The following is a 21,831-nucleotide window of genomic DNA, read 5'->3' as shown; positions in this document are numbered from 1 at the left end:
TCTTCCTCCCACCTGGGCGGGGGGCTGGCTGGCGATGGCCCAAGAACAGTGAGGAGCAGGGGAAAGTGTGTCTCCTGCGCTTCCTGGGGTCACAGCGGTGGCTTCAGGAACCGCTCAAGCCAGGAGAGCCGTGCCAGACTAAAGCTGTGTCTTCCCACTCTACAGGCTCCCGATATGAGCAGCTCCGAGGAATTTCCCAGCTTTGGGGCTCAGGTGGCCCCTAAGACCCTCCCTTGGGGGCCCAAGCGATAATGAACAAAAGGCAGAAAGCTCTCCAGCCTGCTGACCTGAACCTAGCCACACCACGGTTTGTCTCAATCTGACCCAGCAGCTGGACCCTGGTAAATTGTTGACGCTCTTTCCCCCTCCCTGAGGTCTCGCAGTGAAGCCTGGTTGGCAGCCAGTGGGCTCAGCCACCTGCCCCTGGCACTGTGCTCTGGGACAGGCACACTTTTCAACACTAAGCAAAGTAACAGAGCATCTCCTGATAACACAGACTCCAGCTTCCTGGCCCAACCCAGCATGCACTCAGCACTCTGACCTCCATTACCAGAGCTCCACGGCAGCGGCTAGGAGTCGACTTCCTGTGTCATGACCTCAGGAAATAAATTTCCTTGACTTTATAAAAGCCAAAATGTTTGCCCTCTTCCTTTCCCACCTCCTTCCCACGGGCTCTCTGTCGACCAGACCTTCTTTGTGGAACACAGTCAGCTCCTCTAACTGCCAAAGTCTGCTTAGCTCAGGCCACAGGGTGGGGGGCCGAGGCTGGAGACCAGGGTGTCCAGCACCGATCGTACCCCTGTGGGTCCGACGTCCCTGCAGGCCTCTGCTCCACGGCGGAGGTGGGGCCGCGCGTGTCTGCTCCCGGCCTCGGTGGCAGGGAGCAGGAAGCCTGCTTCCCCCCTTGGGCGGGGGCTGCTTGCCTCTGATGCCATCTCCACTTGCCCCCGTGGCCCAGCCCGGGCACCTCGTGTTCAGTCGCCTTCTTTCTACCTCAGCCGTGCGGTAGCGTTGTCGTGCGCAGTTTATTTCCCTCCCCCAAGTCTCCTTCTGGTGGTTGGTCCTGACTGGCTGCAGTTGGGTGTGGAGTGGAGCAGGGTTGGAGGCTGGTCCCGCATGGAGTGCTCTCTCCCTCCCGGCCCAGGTGACTGGCCCTCGAAGGCTCAAGCTGGGCAGGCCACAGGCACTGATCCCAGGTTGCTGGCTTTAGAGGCAGGTGTCACAGTCCTGGTTTAAGTAAAGAGAAGCTGTCGATTCGCTTATTGCAAAAAGAAGCCAAGTAAGAGGCAGAGGACCCTCCCAGCCTCGGTAGATTCTTCCATTTCGGTGTGGCTTGGATACAATCGGGGGCCACAGGCCAGAGGCCCCCCACCAGGAAAGGTGTGGGGACTGAAGACGTGCTTTAGTAGCCATAGTAAGTGTCCTGTCCCCGACGTGTGGGCTCCTTAGACAGCCAACTTGTGCCCGTTTCCTAGCCCACCCTAGGGATGGTCTCTGCTCTGAGTTGGGCTTAAGCACACCAGAGGTGGCCACTTACGGTACAGCATCTGCTTGGCTGGGTAGCAGCCAGCCTGAGGCTGGGCAAATGGGACCGGGAGCAAAGGCCAGGGCTCCCACCAGTCCCCCAGAGGGGCCTTGCTCCTGGGGACCTTGAGGGAGGTCTGCATGAGCTTGAGTGTTTTCCTGTTGGTCATTTTGCTTCCCTCCTCTTCCCCTGCTCCTCTGGTACCCACCCCACCTCTCCTCTTCCAACAGTCCCTTCCCTTCCCCCAGAAGGTAATTTTTGAACACATCTCCATTTATTGCCAAGTGCTGTAGATGTAAGTCCCATCCAAAGCTGTTCAGGGCCTTCTTTTCAGTCGTTTCTGAGCTCCGTGAAATGACTGTACCAGGCTGACCCCCTGCAATTTGAACTGCTGGGGCTGAGCAGGGGTGGGCAGAGCTTTTCCTCCTTGTTGATGTCTTCCATGCCCTATGTTTCCATAGAAACATCCATCCCTTGGCCTTAACTTTGGAATTTGGAGATTATATGCAAATATGTGTAAAGGCTCATAAATATGGATGACACTGGAATTTTATAAATTCTACAATAAAACCAACCCTGGATGCTGTAGAATGGGACTGTTTATTGTGTGCTTTCCTTCCTGGGCCATCCCGTCTGCTGTGATTCTCCAGCTGTTTGTAGTGCTGCTGCTGTGGCCTCCTGGGATGGAGCTGGCGGAGTCTTGGCGGTGGCCCTTACGCCTGGCACTGGCTTCCACCAGTCCATCAGCATGCTGCAGCTTTCCTTTCCTTGGCTCAGGATTGAGTTCTCCATCAGTTTCAGGAAGGGGTCCCAGAGTCCAGGCAACCTGGAGGGCTCCAGGACAGACCTAGTTTATGAGCTTGGCTGATGGAAAGCCACAGAGAGGAAGCCACGTTAAGCAGGAAGGACTACTCAAGACCGGCTCACATCTGTAATCTCAGTTACTCAGGCAGCTGAGATCAGAGGATCACGATTTACAGCCAGTCCAGGCAGAAGAAGTCCATGAGACTCATCTCCAATCACCAGAAAACCAGAAGTGGAGCTGTGGCTCAAGGGGTAGAGCACTAACCATGAGTGAAAAAGCTCATGGATAGCACCACACCCTGAGTTCAAAGACCTTTTGAGGCAGGAGATTCCTGAAAGTGGCAAGAGGAGGAGCAAGGTAACTAATACACACATCCACACCACCCCCAGTAGCCCCATCTCCACCTGAAAAATAGCCCAGAAGCTCCTGTCAAAGCCAAATGTACCTCAAGCCAGGCCCACGACACCTGGGAGGGACCTCGAGCCATCCACCAGAGCCGAGGCCCATGTCCAGTGGAGAGGGTCAGGGTTCCATAGCTCCACCCATGGAGGAAGCCATGAGTCCTGGGCCAAGAGTGTCCACACACGCACTCATGGTTACGTCAAACTCTTTGGGGTGAAGATCTTAAAGGTCACAACAAAGACCGATTTCACTGCCCATGCCCTCCCCCTCGCGGGCCCGCCTCAGCTGCTCGGTGTGGTCTCTTTCATCAGTCCAGTGCTGCTGTCCCCAACCTCCCTGGTAGAGTCCCGGCACTCTAACAAGACAGGTAGCAAGTCACGTGTCCAAAACTGCCACTGGCTGTGGCCAGGATCAGCCAGTGTGTCCTGAGCCAGGGGTTGCCCGCGTTGCGGGTGGGCGGGAGGAGGCACTGTCCACGGAGGGAACCTTTTATTTTGATGTTTTTGTCAGTTCCCCTTTTTAAGGCTGCCCTGTGTACATCACACACAGTGGACACGATTCATTTAAGGATGTTTATTCCAGCATAATCTGCAGTGGAGGAAGAAGACAAACTTGCATCCCAACAGTACACGGGTGGATGCCAAGTTAGGAAATGTGTTAGTAGGGAAAGGTCAAAGCTGTCCTGTGCTGGGCACCTGTGGCTGACACCTGTAATCCTAGCTGCTCAGAAAGCTGCAATCTGACATTGTGCAGGAAGTAGAAGTATGGTTCAAGTGGTAGAGCACCAGCCATGAAAGAAAAACAAGCTCAAGGCCCTGAGTTCAAGCCACCAAAAAGAAGAGCAAATCCGACTTAGAATACTGAGAGACTGCAGGAAGTCACGGGACCGCATGGTGATGTGCTGCATGCTTTCTCGTTCTACGCCCTCTCCATCTCTGTGCTCTCCTGAAGCCAACTGCGGGGTGCCTTGAGCCCCGATGCGGGTGCCGGCGGCGGGAGGCTGCAGGGCGGCGCCACAGGCGGGTCAAGAAGCACGAGCAGGGCGGGAAGGTGGCTCAGCGGCAGCGTGCTTCCTCGCATGCGTGAGGCCCTGGGTTCGATCCTCAGCACCACATAAACAGAAAAGGCTGGAAGTGGCACTGTGGCTCCAGTGGTAGAGCACTCGCCTTGAGCTGAAGAGCTGAGGGACAGCGCCCAGGCCCCGAGTTCAAGCCCCAGGACTGGCAGAAAAATAAGAACGAGGTGGAAGATGGACGGAGGAGTCGCAGCAAGATGAGCAGAGGACGGGGCGCTGCGGGCCCGGGTGCCGCAGAGCTTTGTCCCCAGGTGACCCGCGGCCCAGGGCATGGTCCCACCCCGCTCCCCGCTCCAGCCCCGCCCCGCCCCTCCGAGCCCCGCCCCATCCCCCGAGTCCTTCCGAGCCCCGCCCCGTCCCCCGAGTCCTTCCGAGCCCCGCCCCTTCCATCCGAGCCCCGCCCCTCCTAGCCCTTCCGAGCCCCGCCCCTTCCATCCGAGCCCCGCCCCTCCGAGCCCTTCCGAGCCCCGCCCCGCCCCTCCGAGCCCCGCCCCGCCCTTCCGAGCCCCGCCCCTCCGAGCTCCGCCCCGTCCCTCCGAGCCCTTCCGAGCCCCGCCCCACCCCTCCGAGCCCCGCCCCTCCGAGCTCCGCCCCGCCCCTCCGAGCCCCGCCCCGCCCTTCCGAGCCCCGCCCCGTCCCTCCGAGCCCCGCCCCGCCCTTCAGAGCCCCGCCCTTCCGAGCCCCGCCCCGCCCTTCAGAGCCCCGCCCCTCCGAGCTCCGCCCCGCCCCTCCGAGCCCCCCTTCCGAGCCCCGCCCCGCCGCCCGGACCTCCTGAGGCGCTCCCGGTCCCTCCCCCCCTTCCGTTGCGGGACGCCCGCCAGAACGCGGACCCCGACGCTGCTGTCCGGAGTCGGCCGCGGGGCCGCGGGGTCTCCACCCGGCCCGCGGAGCCCGGCCGAGAGCGGCGGCCACGAAGGCTGCAACGAGGCCGAGCCGCGGCGCGGGAGCGGCTGCGGGCTGCGGCCCCGGGCCCATCGCCGGCCGGGCTGGACCCGCGGGGAGCTGCTGAGCACCGGCGCTGCCGCTGGGCGGCCTCCGCCGCACCGGTGTGGGGTCCGCGCCCGTCCTTCGGTCCTTCGGTTCCCTAAGCCCGGCCAGGCCGCGTCCTCGGGGACCGCCCCCCCCCCCCGCCGGCCCCGGGGACCGCCCCCCCGCCCCCCCCGCCGCCCGCCGGCCCCGGGGACCGCCCCCCCGCACCCCCCCCCCCGCCGGCCCCGGGGACCGCACCCCCGCCCCCCCCCCCCCGCCGGCCCCGGGGACCGCCCCCCCCGCCCCCCCCGCCGCCGCCGGCCCCGGGGACCGCCCCCCCGCCCCCCCCCCCACCGCCGGCCCCGGGGACCGCCTCCCCGCCCCCCCCCCGCCGGCCCCGGGGACCGACCCCCGCCCCCCCCCCGCCGCTGCCGGCCCCGGGGACCGCCCCCCCGCACCCCCCCCCCTGCCGGCCCCGGGGACCGCCCCCCCCGCCCCTCCCGGCCGCTGCAGGCCCCGGGGACCGCCCCCCCCCCCCCCCGCCGGCCCCGGGGACCGCCCCCCCCTCCCCGCCGGCCCCGGGGACCGCCCCCCCCCCCCCCGCCGGCCCCGGGGACCGCCCCCCCGCACCCCCCCCCCCCGCCGGCCCCGGGGACCGCCCCCCCCTTGTCCCAGGGAAGAGGGAGGAGCAGCTGCGCTGGCCCCCGTGGGCCCATGGCGTCCGCGGCTGCGGACACAGACCCTGGCCGGGCCTGCGTCCTGTCCCTCCGTCCCTGCAAGATGGGAGGGAGCAGGCTTGCTCCCACGGGCTTTGCGGGAAGGGGCTCCTGGTGCCGGGCAGAAGTCCAGGACCCAGCGGAGGTTGGAGGGAGTGCGTGGCACACACGCGTGAGGACGGTGTGTTGGAGCCCGTGGGCGTCCCTTCCGGGCACAGGGGGCAGCCCTGTCAGACACCCCACAGCGCCTCCTGTTGAATACAGGTCCGGGCTCGGGTGGCCGTGGGGTCCTGGGGACCAGATGCCAAGAGCCGCCCCTGGGTGCACAGAGCTCGGTGCGCAGGGCTGGCTCCGCGGGGCCCAGCTGCCTGGTTGGGACCTTGGCCCAGCCTGGGGCAGCCGTGGGGACAGAGCGGAGTCCCTCAGCGGCGCGGCCCAGGGAGGTTGGCCCTGCTGGGCAATGCCTCTGGACATGTCCTTCCAGCAGCGGCTGGGCCTGGGGGCCCTAACATGCCAGGGCCTTCCCACACCCCGCGCCATGACCTCCCGGCCCGGCCTATGGCTACGACCAGACCCAGCCGCCTAACGCACCAGGCCAGTGTGTAGGCAGGGCGGGCTTCGGGCGGGGCGGGGAGGCAGGGCACAGCCACCCCCCTCTACCCTGCGTATCCTCCGAGGAGTGGGCCACATTCCAGGAGGGCCTGGGGCCGGTGAAGCAGCCCAGCCATGAGACCCAACGGCACCTAGAGTGTGCTGTCCAGCTGCATGTGAGGGCAGGAAGGGCTGTGTCTGGGGGACTCCAAGTGTGGTGACTGCAGACAAGGCGCTGGATTTCTACTTTAATTTAATGAATTCAAATTTACACCAAAATTGTGTGCGGCGGTGAGTGGCGCCATGCTGGGCAGTGTGGCCTGGGGGCCTTGGAAGGACAGGGGCCTTCGGTGACACAGGAGCAGTCTTTACTGTGGAAGGGGACCCTGAGGCCTGATGGAGCCTTTGCAGCCTGAATTCGGGCCCATGGGTCTGACAATGCCATCTTCACATACACAAAGCCAAAAGGATGAAGGTACGGAGGTGCCCCGGGCCGGCGGCTGCTCAGCTCCCACCCTGGCAGTGGGCACATGCGGACACTGGGCTGGTGGGCGGCTCTGCACAGGAGCTCTGAGGACTACACACCGGGATGTGGGCTGTCTTCTACCCACTTTATTTTTTTAACGTAGGTACTATTTTTCAGGCATCACCTGGTCTGAAAAACTAAGCAGCACTCCGGTGCAGGTGGTGGCCTGAAGACCGGCCAGGCTGGCCGCGCTGCCCACCTGGCAGCAGCGTGGCCACCCCGAAGATACTCAGACCACGTCGCAGGGGGCCGGCAGGGCTGGAGAACAGAGGACTAGGGGTCCGGTGTTCACTCTCCATGGCTTACAAGAACCATCAACAATTCGGGAAGACCATGTGGCAAGGTTTAATAGGATTGGCATCTCCGAATGGTGTGTGGCATCTCGAGGGCGTCGCCCGGCCCGGCATTGCCATCGGTGGAGACTGCTGAATAGTGGCGACCGCAGGGCGACGGTGGGTTAAGAACCGTGGCTGGGAGTTCTTGCGTGGGGGCCTCAGAACCGGACAAATGTGGCGTCAATCTGCCGCACAGAAGGGAGGGCCAGCATGACCTTGCGCCGGTACTGGGGATCTCTCTGCAGGGGGTTGTGCTCCAGGTACACGGTCTCCAGGCCCCGGGCTCCCTGCAGCTCCTCCAGGTCGCTCCAGCTCTCCAGGAGATTGTCATTCATCTGGGGGACAGAGACGAGGACAGAGGTTACCCGTCAGCCGGCCTCCGGCCTGGGACCCAGACCCAGGGGGTGTGAGCCCACCAGGCTTGGTGGTGGGCATCCTGGCACCTTGTGGACTCTCCCACAGCCTCTGAATTCTTCCCAGCAGAGTCTCGAGTGGAACCAAGGCCGTACCCTGGGGTTAGACCCAGGGCCTGCACAGAAGCGCTGGTGTGGGCTCAGCAGCTGGCCAGGCAAGGCTGTGCCTGGAGCACCGTGCAGTTGAGGCTGCTGTGCGCCACGCCCACACTCCCAGCCTCCTCCAGAGGGCCCCTGCGCATGCCCTAAGCCACGCTCACTGAGTGCCAGGGCCTCAGGGCAGGGCCCTGGTCCTGACGGCCTTGCCCTGGGTAGAGGGCGCCAACCCATGTGGACTGTGGGGGCAAGAGGAAGCGACGCAGGCTGTCACGCGGGGTGTGCACAGTGGAGGGCCACATGCGGCGCTCAGGCCGCAGTGTGTCACTACCTCAGGGACAGCCCGGGCCCCAAGCAAGACTCTGAGATCACAGAAGAGGCCCAGGACAGACACCAGCCGGCATGAAGAATGCTGCCAATGTCTAACCACCTGGATGAGCGAGCGTGGAACAAAGGCCACTTTCTGGGGTACTAATAGCAGCACGGCGAGGCGACATGGGGCCATCTCCACTCCTGCCCAGGCTGGCCCCAAAGCACGATCCTCAGAGCTCAACCTCCTAAGCAGGAAGGGTTAGAGGTGTGAGCCACCAGCGCCTGGCCATCCCTGTGTTTTTTTTTGGTTGGTCATGGGGTGTGAATTCAGGGATGGGTGCCAGCTCCGAGCCTCTTGTGCTTGAGCACAGCACAATGCCACTTCAGCCACAGCTCCACTTCTGGTTTTTGAGTAGTTAACTGATGACAAGCGTCTCACTGACTTTCCTGCACTGGCATGCTTTGAACCGTGATCCTCAGGTCTCAGCCTTCTGAGAAGCTAGGATGACAGGCGTGAGCCACCAGCGCCTGGCTTTCTTTTCCTTTTCTTTTTTAAAGCTTATTTAAATGAGCAGACATATCAGCATCAGGAAAATGCCACAAGTTATTCTTGTCATGAGAACTGAGTCTCCACAAGGCTAAGCACCACAGTGCCCGAGCAAGCCCACGTGGGTCCCACAGCACCACACAGCCGCCACGCTCCTCCTCCTCCTCCACACAGCCGCCATGCTCCTCCTCCTCCACACAGCCACCACGCTCCTCCTCCTCCTCCACAAGCCGCCACGCTCCTCCTCCTCCTCCACACAGCCGCCACGCTCCTCCTCCTCCTCCTCCACACAGCCGCCACGCTCCTCCTCCTCCTCCTCCTCCTCCACACAGCCACCACGCTCCTCCTCCTCCTCCACACAGCCGCCACGCTCCTCCTCCTCCTCCACACAGCCGCCACGCTCCTCCTCCTCCTCCTCCACACAGCCGCCACGCTCCTCCTCCTCCTCCACACCACACAGCCGCCACGCTCCTCCTCCTCCACACCACACAGCCGCCACGCTCCTCCTCCTCCTCACCACAGCCGCCACGCTCCTCCTCCTCCTCCACACAGCCGCCACGCTCCTCCTCCTCCTCCACACAGCCGCCACGCTCCTCCTCCTCCACACCACACAGCCGCCACGCTCCTCCTCCTCCTCCACACAGCCGCCACGCTCCTCCTCCTCCACACCACACAGCCGCCACGCTCCTCCTCCTCCACACCACACAGCCGCCACGCTCCTCCTCCACACCACACAGCCGCCACGCTCCTCCTCCACACCACACAGCCGCCACGCTCCTCCTCCTCCACACAGCCACCACGCTCCTCCTCCTCCTCCACAAGCCGCCAAGCTCCTCCTCCTCCTCCACACAGCCGCCACGCTCCTCCTCCTCCTCCACACAGCCGCCACGCTCCTCCTCCTCCTCCTCCTCCACACAGCCGGCACGCTCCTCCTCCTCCTCCACACAGCCGCCACGCTCCTCCTCCTCCTCCACACAGCCGCCACGCTCCTCCTCCTCCTCCTCCACACAGCCGCCACGCTCCTCCTCCTCCACACAGCCGCCATGCTCCTCCTCCTCCTCCTCCACAAAGCCGCCACGCTCCTCCTCCTCCTCCTCCACACAGCCGCCACGCTCCTCCTCCTCCACACCACACAGCCGCCACGCTCCTCCTCCTCCTCCTCCACACAGCCGCCACGCTCCTCCTCCTCCTCCTCCACACAGCCGCCACGCTCCTCCTCCTCCACACCACACAGCCGCCACGCTCCTCCTCCTCCTCCTCCACACAGCCGCCACGCTCCTCCTCCTCCTCCTCCTCCACACAGCCGGCACGCTCCTCCTCCTCCTCCACACAGCCGCCACGCTCCTCCTCCTCCTCCACACAGCTGCCACGCTCCTCCTCCTCCACACAGCCGCCACGCTCCTCCTCCTCCTCCTCCACACAGCCGCCACGCTCCTCCTCCTCCACACAGCTGCCACGCTCCTCCTCCTCCACACAGCCGCCACGCTCCTCCTCCTCCTCCTCCACACAGCCGCCACGCTCCTCCTCCTCCACACAGCCGCCATGCTCCTCCTCCTCCACACCACACAGCCGCCACGCTCCTCCTCCTCCTCCTCCACACAGCCGCCACGCTCCTCCTCCTCCTCCTCCTCCACACAGCCGCCACGCTCCTCCTCCTCCACACCACACAGCCGCCACGCTCCTCCTCCTCCTCCTCCACACAGCCGCCACGCTCCTCCTCCTCCACACCACACAGCCGCCACGCTCCTCCTCCTCCTCCACACAGCCGCCACGCTCCTCCTCCTCCACACCACATAGCCGCCACGCTCCTCCTCCTCCTCCTCCACACAGCCGCCACGCTCCTCCTCCTCCTCCTCCACACAGCCGCCACGCTCCTCCTCCTCCTCCACACCACACAGCCGCCACGCTCCTCCTCCTCCACACCACACAGCCGCCAAGCTCCTCCTCCTCCTCCACACAGCCGCCACGCTCCTCCTCCTCCACACCACATAGCCGCCACGCTCCTCCTCCTCCTCCTCCACACAGCCGCCACGCTCCTCCTCCTCCTCCTCCACACAGCCGCCACGCTCCTCCTCCTCCTCCACACCACACAGCCGCCACGCTCCTCCTCCTCCACACCACACAGCCGCCACGCTCCTCCTCCTCCACACCACACAGCCGCCACGCTCCTCCTCCTCCTCCTCCACACAACCGCCACGCTCCTCCTCCTCCACACCACACAGCCGCCACGCTCCTCCTCCTCCTCCTCCTCACCACACAGCCGCCACGCTCCTCCTCCTCCACACCACACAGCCGCCACGCTCCTCCTCCTCCACACCACACAGCCGCCACGCTCCTCCTCCTCCTCACCACAGCCGCCACGCTCCTCCTCCTCCTCCACACAGCCGCCACGCTCCTCTTCCTCCTCCACACAGCCGCCACGCTCCTCCTCCACACAGCCGCCACGATCCTCCTCCTCCTCCTCCACACAGCCACCACGCTCCTCCTCCTCCTCCTCCTCCACACAGCCGCCACGCTCCTCCTCCTCCACACCACACAGCCGCCACGCTCCTCCTCCTCCTCCTCCACACAGCCGCCACGCTCCTCCTCCTCCTCCTCCTCCCCACCACACAGCCGCCACGCTCCTCCTCCTCCACACAGCCGCCACGCTCCTCCTCCTCCTCCTCCACACAGCCGCCACGCTCTTCCTCCTCCTCACCACCACACAGCCGCCACGCTCCTCCTCCTCCACACCACACAGCCGCCACGCTCCTCCTCCTCCTCCTCCACACAGCCGCCACGCTCCTCCTCCTCCACACAGCCACCACACAGCCGCCACGCTCCTCCTCCTCCACACAGCCGCCACGCTCCTCCTCCTCCTCCTCCACACAGCCGCCACGCTCTTCCTCCTCCTCACCACCACACAGCCGCCACGCTCCTCCTCCTCCTCCTCCACACAGCCGCCACGCTCCTCCTCCTCCTCCACACAGCCGCCACGCTCCTCCTCTTCCTCCTCCACACAGCCGCCACGCTCCTCCACCTCCTCCACACCACACAGCCGCCACGCTCCTCCTCCTCCACACCACACAGCCGCCACGCTCCTCCTCCTCCTCCTCCACACAGCCGCCACGCTCCTCCTCCTCCTCCTCCTCCACACAGCCGGCACGCTCCTCCTCCTCCTCCTCCACACAGCCGCCACGCTCCTCCTCCTCCACACCACACAGCCGCCATGCTCCTCCTCCTCCTCCTCCACACAGCCGCCACGCTCCTCCTCCTCCTCCACACAGCCGCCACGCTCCTCCTCCTCCACACCACACAGCCGCCACGCTCCTCCTCCTCCTCCTCCACACAGCCGCCACGCTCCTCCTCCTCCTCCACACAGCCGCCACGCTCCTCCTCCTCCTCCACACAGCCGCCACGCTCCTCCTCCTCCTCCACACAGCCGCCACGCTCCTCCTCCTCCACACCACACAGCCGCCACGCTCCTCCTCCTCCACACCACACAGCCGCCACGCTCCTCCTCCTCCACACAGCCGCCACGCTCCTCCTCCTCCACACAGCCACCACGCTCCTCCTCCTCCACACCACACAGCCACCACGCTCCTCCTCCTCCTCCACACCACACAGCCGCCACGCTCCTCCTCCTCCTCCACACAGCCGCCACGCTCCTCCTCCTCCACACAGCCACCACACAGCCGCCACGCTCCTCCTCCTCCACACAGCCGCCACGCTCCTCCTCCTCCTCCTCCACACAGCCGCCACGCTCTTCCTCCTCCTCACCACCACACAGCCGCCACGCTCCTCCTCCTCCTCCTCCACACAGCCGCCACGCTCCTCCTCCTCCTCCACACAGCCGCCACGCTCCTCCTCTTCCTCCTCCACACAGCCGCCACGCTCCTCCACCTCCTCCACACCACACAGCCGCCACGCTCCTCCTCCTCCACACCACACAGCCGCCACGCTCCTCCTCCTCCTCCTCCACACAGCCGCCACGCTCCTCCTCCTCCTCCTCCTCCACACAGCCGGCACGCTCCTCCTCCTCCTCCTCCACACAGCCGCCACGCTCCTCCTCCTCCACACCACACAGCCGCCATGCTCCTCCTCCTCCTCCTCCACACAGCCGCCACGCTCCTCCTCCTCCTCCACACAGCCGCCACGCTCCTCCTCCTCCACACCACACAGCCGCCACGCTCCTCCTCCTCCTCCTCCACACAGCCGCCACGCTCCTCCTCCTCCTCCACACAGCCGCCACGCTCCTCCTCCTCCTCCACACAGCCGCCACGCTCCTCCTCCTCCTCCACACAGCCGCCACGCTCCTCCTCCTCCACACCACACAGCCGCCACGCTCCTCCTCCTCCACACCACACAGCCGCCACGCTCCTCCTCCTCCACACAGCCGCCACGCTCCTCCTCCTCCACACAGCCACCACGCTCCTCCTCCTCCACACCACACAGCCACCACGCTCCTCCTCCTCCTCCACACCACACAGCCGCCACGCTCCTCCTCCTCCTCCACACAGCCGCCACGCTCCTCCTCCTCCTCCACACAGCCGCCACGCTCCTCCTCCTCCACACCACACAGCCGCCACGCTCCTCCTCCTCCACACCACACAGCCGCCACGTTCCTCCTCCTCCTCCACACAGCCGCCACGCTCCTCCTCCTCCTCCACACAGCCGCCACGCTCCTCCTCCTCCTCCAAACAGCCGCCACGCTCCTCCTCCTCCACACCACACAGCCGCCACGCTCCTCCTCCTCCTCCTCCACACAGCCGCCACGCTCCTCCTCCTCCACACAGCCGCCACGCTCCTCCTCCTCCACACAGCCGCCACGCTCCTCCTCCTCCCAACCCCCAAGGAACTGCCAACACCTCTCCTCACACGCTGCTCCTCCTCGTGGCCTGTGGTACCTCTCTCATTAACACGAGGTAAAGTCCAGGTCAGATGACTGCAGAGAACCACAGGCAGATTCCTTCTGTAGCGGAGCTGCAAGGAGCATGCTCACCCCCACCCGGGCACGAAACCCTGATCAAATGGCCACTCTGGCCAAACCACGCAGAGACGGGGCTTCTCACAGCTCTGTGTGCGTAGCTATCATTGCAGTCTCGGCCGGGTACAGACACTGTCCCGGGGGTGGTGGGCTGGGACTCTGCACGTCAGACAAGCTGGGGCAGCAGAAACTGCTGAGGTGAAATGCCTCGGAGCAGCCGGACCACACGAACCCCAGAACACCCACCTGCCTTGTCACATGACACGCCTGGCATCAAGGCCTCCAAGACAGAAAGCTTGGCATTCATTCATGCGTTTTACTCAATGGGACTGGGGTAGCCAAAGGGCCATTAATCCACTCAAGAATGACACTTACCCAGAATTCTTGCAGTTCTGTTAGATGGCTGACATTTTCAATCTTTTTGATTCTATTTGATGCAATGTCCAACATTGTGAGTTTGTTCTAAAACAAGAAAACAAAATTTCTCCTGGATTATTGTAGTTCTATTTCTATTGCGTTCTTGGTGTTCTGATTCCAAATTTTCCCAGGGGGGGGACGGTACCGCATGACCTTGGACACACCATGCTGTTGGCTAGGTTCTTAAGTGTTGGCATGTTTTATTTGATTTGAGACTTATTAAATGTACCCTAAAACCTGGGAAAATTTGGAATCAGAACACCAAGAACAAAAGTTCAGAAAACCGGGCACTGGTAGCTCATGCCTGTAATCCTAGCCACTCAAGAGGCTGAGATCTGAGGATCTCAGCACATGCCTGTAACCTGTTATTTAAGAGGCAGAGACAGGATTAGTACCCACAAAATAAAAAACAAACACCATGGTTCAGCTGGCAGAGTGACTGCTTAGTAAGCAATGGCTTTCAGTGACACCACGTGAACCCGGGCCAGAGGCTGGTGTAGGCACACGCTAGACTAACGAAGGGAACCCTGGGCCACAGAAGAGGCAATCAAGAAGATGGGTCTGGCTGGGGTGGCAGCTCACACCTGTGACCCTAGTTACTCAGGAGGCTGAGATCTGAGGATCACGGTTCAAAGCAGCCTGGGCAGGAAAATTTGTGAGACTCTTAGCTCTAATAAACCACCAGAAAACTGGAAGTGGCACTGTGGCTTAAGTGGTAGAGCGCTAGCCTTGAGCTGAAGAGCTGAGGGACAGCGCCCAGGCCCAGAGTTCAAGCCCCATGATCAACCAAAAAAAAAAGATGGTATCACGGACACTGGTGGGAGGATCTGTGTGGCACTTGGTGCTGGGAAAGGGGCCACGGCCGCCCACCACGAAGATGAATCCCGGATCGGTTAAGAGCTAAAATTTAGATTACGGTGAACTTTACCATAGCACAGAGTGTTTGCTTTATCTTTAAGGCTTCGGGCCAGGTTTCTTTCCCACCAGCCCAGGGCTGTGTGCTTTACTGCAGCTGTGCCCCACCCTGGGGGGCACCATGGGGCCTGCGGTGGGCCAGGCCAGCACACACACCCTTCCTGAGACACCTCAATGCTCACTCTGCAAAACAGAAGCAAACACCGGCTTCACACGGCTACCACAACACTGGAGGAATGTGACCAAACTTCCCATAGGCAGATTTCGAAAAGTTTTCTGTAGATGTTGGTGAAATGAAATTCGAAACAGCTTTTTCCCCCCCCCCTCCAGACCAGCACGGATGACTGAACTAGACTGAGCTCGGGCACCAAGGGCAAGGGAGCCTGTGGTGAGGCTGACGTGCAACCCTGGCGACTCATCTGCTGACCCGGCTGGGGGGGGGCGGAGCAGGTAGGGGCAGGGGTGTGGGGACGGGTCCCTGTCAGAGAGGCTCTTCTGAGCGGGAAAGCGGGAGAACAGGACGGGCTGGCGCTGGGAGCTGGAGGAGGAGGAAGAGAGCTCCAGGACTCCAGGGCAACCACGCTGGGAGACACATGCGCGCACGCGCGCACACACACACACACACACACACACACAGAGATACACACAGATACACACACGCACACACACACACACACACACACTAGACACATGCGCGCGCACACACACACACACACACACACAGAGATACACACACACACACATAGACACATGCGCGCGCGCACACACACACACACACACAGAGATACACACACACACACACACACACACTAGACACATGCGCGCGCACACACACACACACACACACTAGACACATGCGCGCGCACACACACACACACACACTAGACACATGCGCGCGCGCACACACACACACACATACACACACACACACACGCACACACACACTAGACACATGCGCGCGCGCACACACACACACACACACTAGACACATGCGCGCGCGCACACACACACACACAGATACACACACACACACACACACGACACATGCGCGCGCGCACACACACACACACAGAGATACACACACACACACACCACACACACACACACAGAGATACACACACACACACACACACACACTAGACACATGCGCGCGCACACACACACACACACACACACTAGACACATGCGCGCGCACACACACACACACACACATACACACACACACACACGACACATGCGCGCGCACACACACACACAGAGATACACACACACACACACACACCACACACACACACAGAGATACACACACACACACACACTAGACACATGCGCGCGCACACACACACACACACAGATACACACACACACACACACATACACACACACACACGACACATGCGCGCGCACACACACACACACAGAGATACACACACACACACACACACACTAGACACATGCGCGCGCACACACACACACACACACAGATACACACACACACACACACTAGACACATGCGCGCGCACACACACACACACAGATACACACACACACACACACTAGACACATGCGCGCGCACACACACACACACACTAGACACATGCGCGCGCGCACACACACACACACACACAGATACACACACACACACTAGACACATGCGCGCGCGCACACACACACACACACACAGATACACACACACACACACACACTAGACACATGCGCGCGCGCACACACACACACACACTAGACACATGCGCGCGCACACACACACACACACAGAGATACACACACACACACACATACACACACACAGATACACACACACACACAGACACATGCGCGCGCACACACACACACACACACACACTAGACACATGCGCGCGCACACACACACACACACAGATACACACACACACACACACACACACTGCCTCCTGAAGAGCTGGAGGAGGAAGAGACCTCCAGGACTCTAGGACAACTGGGCTGGGAGATGGACACACAGACACGCACGCGCGCGTGCGCACACACACACACGCGCACACACACACACACACACACACAGAGCCTCCTGAAGAGCTGGAGGAGGAAGCGACCTCCAGGACTCTAGGAAAACCGGGCTGGGAGACACGGACACCAACACCGACACCGACACGCACGCCCGCACGCCCTCCTGAAAAGCAGCTGAGCCAAGCTTGCCCTGTGGCCCCGTGGGCTGAGGAAGCTGAGAGAGGCGGGAAGTGCGGTGCTGGGCAGGAGGGAAAGGGACTTCGGGTGATCCCAGCTGCCCTGGAGCGGAGGCGGGAGGGGCTTTGTCTGCACATCCGTGTCAGCTGTTTGCCACACTCGGGGCAGAGCTCATGGCTCAGCAGAGGTGGGAAGGCGGCCTGCTTTCAAGACAGTGAATTTACCTACGACCAGCCCTGGAGGGCAGCGTGTGCCAGCTGCCAGCTCCCGGTCCCATTCACTCCTAGACAGACCGGCCATGAGGTGCTTACATTGTTCTCAAGGCCCTCGATGACCTCGATGCCGTTGTGGCTGAGGTACAGCTCCCGAAGGTTCACCAGGCTCTGAAGACCCTCAATCTTTGTCAGCCGGTTACTCTGCAAGAGGAAGAGTGGATAGCTATCAGAGCCATGTAGAGGAAAGCGCAGGAATGGCATCGGGAAAGTAAGCTCTCTTTATTATTCCGAGGAATCCTAAAAACATCATTTCACTTAAAATGTGCTGGAATGGGACTTGTGCAGCCTGTTGTACTAGAAAATTCATACATGGAAGTTCTTTGACAAGCTACCTCTACAAGATAAGTAGCATATGAAGACATCACATGAAGAAGGGGGAAAGAGGATGGTCAGATTGTTTACAACTATAAAAACAACAATGAAACCTGTTTAGGAAAGGGAGATGGAGAGAGGGTGAGACTGACGGCAATGTATTATCAGGTGGAAATGTAACAAATGAAATCCCTCACTGTTTAAGATAATTTAAAAAGGGCTGGGAAGGTGGCTCAGTGGTAAAGCGCTTGCCTTGCATGCCAGAGGCCCTGGGTTTGATTCCTCAGTACCACAAAAGCAAAAAGAAAAAAGCCAGAAATGGCGCTGTGGCTCAAGTGGTAGAGCGCTCGCCTTGAGCTGAAGAGCTGAGGGACAGAGCCCAGGCCCAGAGTTCAAGTCCCATGACTGATAAAAAAAAAAAAAAAGTCGCCGGGCGCTGGTGGCTCACGCCTGTAATCCTAGCTACTCAGGAGGCTGAGATCTGAGGATCGCGGTTCAAAGCCAGCCCAGGCAGGAGAGACCGTGAGACTCCTATCTCCAATAAACCACCAGAAAACCGGAAGTGGCGCTGTAGCTCAAGTGGTAGAGCGCTCGCCTTGAGCTGAAGAGCTGAAGGACAGCGCCCAGGCCCAGAGTTCAAGCCCCACGGCCGACAAAAAAAAAAAAAAAGTCACATGTACAGAGTAATTTGAAATTAAAAGAGATTCTTTTGGGGCTTGAACTCGGGGCCTAGGCACTCTCCTTGAGCTCTTTTGCTCAAGACCAGCACTCTCTGACTGAGCCACAGCGCCACTTCTTTTTTTTTTTTCCTGATGGTTTACTGGAGATAAGAGTCTCACAGACTTTCTTGCGCAGGCTGGCTTTGAACCATGATCTTCAGATCTCAGCCTCCTGAGTAGCTAGGATGACAGGCACAAGCCACCAGCACCTGGCTTAAACATTCTTACTTCTTTTAGAGTATATTGCAACTTAACTAGACATTAAGAATTTCTTTTCCAGAGTAAGCGCACAACATCTTTTTTTAAAGAGGTCTCTTGTGCCTGGACAGGCAGCTGGTGGGAGCTGCCACCCAGGGTTTCTCCAGATTCTCAGTCACGTTTCTCCTCGGGGTGGGATTGCACTGAATTGCTACCCACAGAAAAGGTAAACAAGAGCCAACATGCCCTCCAGGGCTGCGCTCAGCATAGCCCTGATGACAGCTTCCGCTGCGCCTCACACTACAAGAGGACTGAGGCGAGCTTTTGTGCTGCCCAAGGCTTTGATAACTTACCCAACTGCTAACAGGACAAGACAACCTTTAGAGATGAAATTTTTGCCAAAAGCATTTCACACTTTAATCCTAGCTACTCAGGAAGCTGAGACCTGGAGAATCTCTAATTGAACCCAGCCCAAGCAGCAAAGTCCTTGAGATTCCATTTTCAATTAACCAGCAAAATGGTAGACTGGAGAAATGGCTCAAGTGTGAGCAAGCAAGCTGAGTGAAGAGTGTGAGCCTTGATCTAAGTCTTAGTACAGGCACAGAAAAAAAAGAATAAAAAATTAAACCAGACACCCGTGGCTTATTCCTGCAATCCTAGCTGTCCAGAAGACAGATGGGAGCACGAGGCTCAAAGCTATCTGGTCAGAAAAGCCTGTAATGCTTATCTTCAGTTCACTAGCATAAAGCCGAAACTGGAAACATGGCTTGTGTAGTAAAGCACCAGTCATGAGAGAATAAAGCCCAGAGAGTGAGGCACTGATCTCCAACTCCAGGAAAAAAAAAAAAGAAAAAGGAAAACAAATCAATAAAAAATTTAAATGTCCAAACTATAAATAGATCTAAAAAAATAAATAAAATTTAAAAATCAGTGTCCGCTTGGGCAGCACATATACTAAAATTGGAACGATACAGGAAGATTAGCATGCCGCTGCACAAGGATGACACGCAAATTCGTGGAGTGTTCCACATTTTTTTATTGTAACCCCTCTGTGCAGTATTTTCACAATAAAAAAAATTACTCAAGTAAAAAAAAAATCATACACATCTGGGCACCGGTTGCTCACGCCTGTAATCCCAGCTACTCAGGAGGCTGAGATCTGAGGATCACAGTTCAAAGCCAGCCTGGGCAGGAAAGTCCGGGAGTCTCTTATCTCCAATAAACCACTAGAAAACCAGAAGTAGTATAGTGGCTCAAGTGGTAGAGCACTCGCCTTGAGCTGAAGAGCGCAGGGACAGTGTCCAGACCCAGAGTTCAAATCCCATGACCGATAAAAAAAAGAAAAAAGAAAAAAAAATCATACACAGGCTCACGCCTGTCATCCTAGTTACTCAGGAGGCTGAGGTCTGAAGATTAAGTTTAAGGCCAGCTGAGGAAAGCTTGTGAGACTGCCCTTTTTCTCTTTTGGTTGTGGGCTTGAACCCAGGGCCTGGGCACTGCCCCTGAACCTCTTTGTGCTCTAGCGCTCTTCCACTTGAGCTACAGCACCACTTCCAGTTTTGGGGTGGTTCATTGGAGGTAAGAGTCTCACTGGACCTTTCTGTCTGGGCTGGCTTTGAACCTCGATCCTCAGATCTCAGCCTTCTGAGTAGCTAGGATTACAGGTGTAAGCCACTGGTACCCAATGCCTGTGAGAGTCTTATCTCCAATTAACCTTTGGAGAACCTGAAGTGGAGCTGTGGCTCAGAGTGGTAGAGTGCTAGCCTTGAGCAATAGAGCTCAGGGCCAGCGCCCAGGTCCTGAGTTCAAACCCCCAAATTGACAAAATAAACTGAAATAAAATGTCGGTTTGACACATGTATGGAGCCTCTGAAGTCTACTTGAATTACTGATAGTAAAACAAAGCACTAGTTGTGGACACAGAGACAGACAGAAATCAGTGGTTGGCCTAGGTTAGACCACAAGTCTGTCATATCAGCGCGGAGGGGGCTGAGGCAGCAGGCCTGAGCTGGCGCCTGCGTGGGTTTCGCGGTGAGCTCAGCCGGCGGGTGGCGGGTGGCTGCTGGGGACGCGCGGCGGAAGTGGGAGCATCAATACCTGCATGCTGAGGACTGTCAGGTTGGTCAGTGCGTCCAGGTTCTGAAGCTTAGTAATTTTGTTTTTCCCCAGAAACAAACTCTCCAGGTTGGTTAATGTGTCGATATTTTCAATTGCCTGTGAAAAGGACGGAGCAGTCAGGACTGTGGCCAGCAAGCTGAGGCAGGGAGAGGCTGGGCTGAAGGCATGGTGAGCTACATGCCCCGCGCTGTGACACTGGACACCTTTCCATTTTGTTCAGGGAGTCTTCCAGTCAAACAGTGTGGAAAGTACTGTAGTCCTCAAAGTCTAGGAAGTGCTGGGCAGTCTAAGACCTTGCTTGGGCATGCGACCTCAAGCTGTCAGCTCCTAGGCTGTGTCTGGGGAACTGGGGATGGTTTAACAAGATCTTATCTCTTTCAGTTCTCTACCCTGAGCAGGTGTGCTATCTGACACGGCATCAGACACATGCACTCCCGAGAGCCTGGTCCTCCAGGAGGCTGGCTGCAGGAACTGTGGCCAAAGGTATTAGGATGCTAGAATGCCTTGCGGATGCTTTCTGTCTCCCCTGCTCAGTCCAGGCTCCCCTCCACTGCTGCCCTTGACCTCACTGCATGCTCTTCTACTCGACCTAAATCCTAGATAGGGCCCGGCTTCTTGTTCGATCCCTTGCATTTTGCATGGCAGGTTGTTTAATGACAGAGTACTGGCCTCTTGATTTCCCTCCTCTCAGAAAGCACTCTTTCAAATAGATTAAAGCCTATTCATAAGCAGAGGTGCCTGCAGTACCTGCCAGCCAGCGTGCAGCCCATCTCAGCCACATGACTGACTGGGTGTGCCTAGCTGGGGAGCCAGTACTAATGGCGAGCCACTTCCTTCTGCAAAGCTCTGAGGGGCAGGTCTGAGGGCAGAGGGCCTGTTAGCACAGTGCTCTGGGGACAGGTCTGAGGGAGGGCTGGGCTAGCACAGTGCTCTGGGGACAGGTCTGAGGGAGGAGGGCTGGGCTAGCACAGTGCTCTGGGGACAGGTCTGAGGGAGGAGGGCTGGGCTAGCACAGTGCTCTGGGGACAGGTCTGAGGGAGGAGGGCCCAGCACACTGCTCTGGGGAAAGATTCTGAGTGGCAAGGGTGTACAAGCCTGGGAAAGTCATCCTTGAGGCTGAAGTGAGCAGGAGCAGGTTTAAATGCAAAGGGCACAGGGTGCCTAGCCAGGAGCGGCCTGAAGCTGGGTTAGGACATGGGTGGAGAACAACTGAAATCTGCCTGCAGAAAGACCAGACCGCTGAGCAGCCTGTGTCCTTACTAACAGACTTCCAGTGAGCATTTTCTTTGAGAAAGTTTTTGTGCCATGTTCCTGAAAAACTACACCGCACAAGAAAAACCCAGGCGAGGGGTTGGAAGAGGCAAGTACAAGGCTCTGGCTTCACCCATACAACCCGACGCAAACAGGTAGCCCCTGCA

The 21,831-nt window shown here is 59.8% G+C and overlaps 2 protein-coding genes and 1 non-coding gene across 6 annotated transcripts in view; 2 read left to right on the top strand and 1 right to left on the bottom strand.

Annotated features, from left to right (window-relative positions):
- Positions 1-2,116, top strand: part of LOC122125100 (high density lipoprotein binding protein) — a 71,840-nt gene extending 69,724 nt beyond the window's left edge. For both annotated transcript variants that reach the window (XM_042699646.1, XM_042699647.1), the window contains exon 28: positions 166-2,116. In XM_042699646.1, coding sequence (XP_042555580.1) covers positions 166-252 — 87 coding nt within the window. In that variant the 3' untranslated portion in view covers positions 253-2,116. The remainder of the gene's footprint in view (positions 1-165) is intronic.
- A 4,203-nt stretch (positions 2,117-6,319) lies between these two features.
- The window catches only part of Ppp1r7 (protein phosphatase 1 regulatory subunit 7), a 28,236-nt gene continuing 12,724 nt past the window's right edge, over positions 6,320-21,831 (bottom strand). For all 3 annotated transcript variants that reach the window (XM_042699656.1, XM_042699658.1, XM_042699657.1), the window contains 4 exons: positions 20,393-20,509; positions 17,103-17,207; positions 13,654-13,740; positions 6,320-7,279 (listed from right to left, as the gene is read on the bottom strand). In XM_042699656.1, the coding sequence (XP_042555590.1) occupies positions 7,103-7,279; positions 13,654-13,740; positions 17,103-17,207; positions 20,393-20,509 (486 nt within the window). In that variant the 3' untranslated portion in view covers positions 6,320-7,102. The remainder of the gene's footprint in view (positions 7,280-13,653; positions 13,741-17,102; positions 17,208-20,392; positions 20,510-21,831) is intronic.
- Positions 19,226-19,330, top strand: LOC122125123. Its single transcript, XR_006150727.1, has one exon. It is a non-coding gene; the product is annotated as a U6 spliceosomal RNA (small nuclear RNA).

This window comes from Dipodomys spectabilis, unplaced genomic scaffold (assembly GCF_019054845.1).
Source record: "Dipodomys spectabilis isolate Male_0828 unplaced genomic scaffold, ASM1905484v1 ptg000261l, whole genome shotgun sequence".
Taxonomy (NCBI): Eukaryota; Metazoa; Chordata; class Mammalia; order Rodentia; family Heteromyidae; genus Dipodomys; species Dipodomys spectabilis.
The sequence above is the reverse complement of the archived record's forward strand: the minus strand, read 5'-3'. Positions and strand labels throughout refer to the sequence as shown.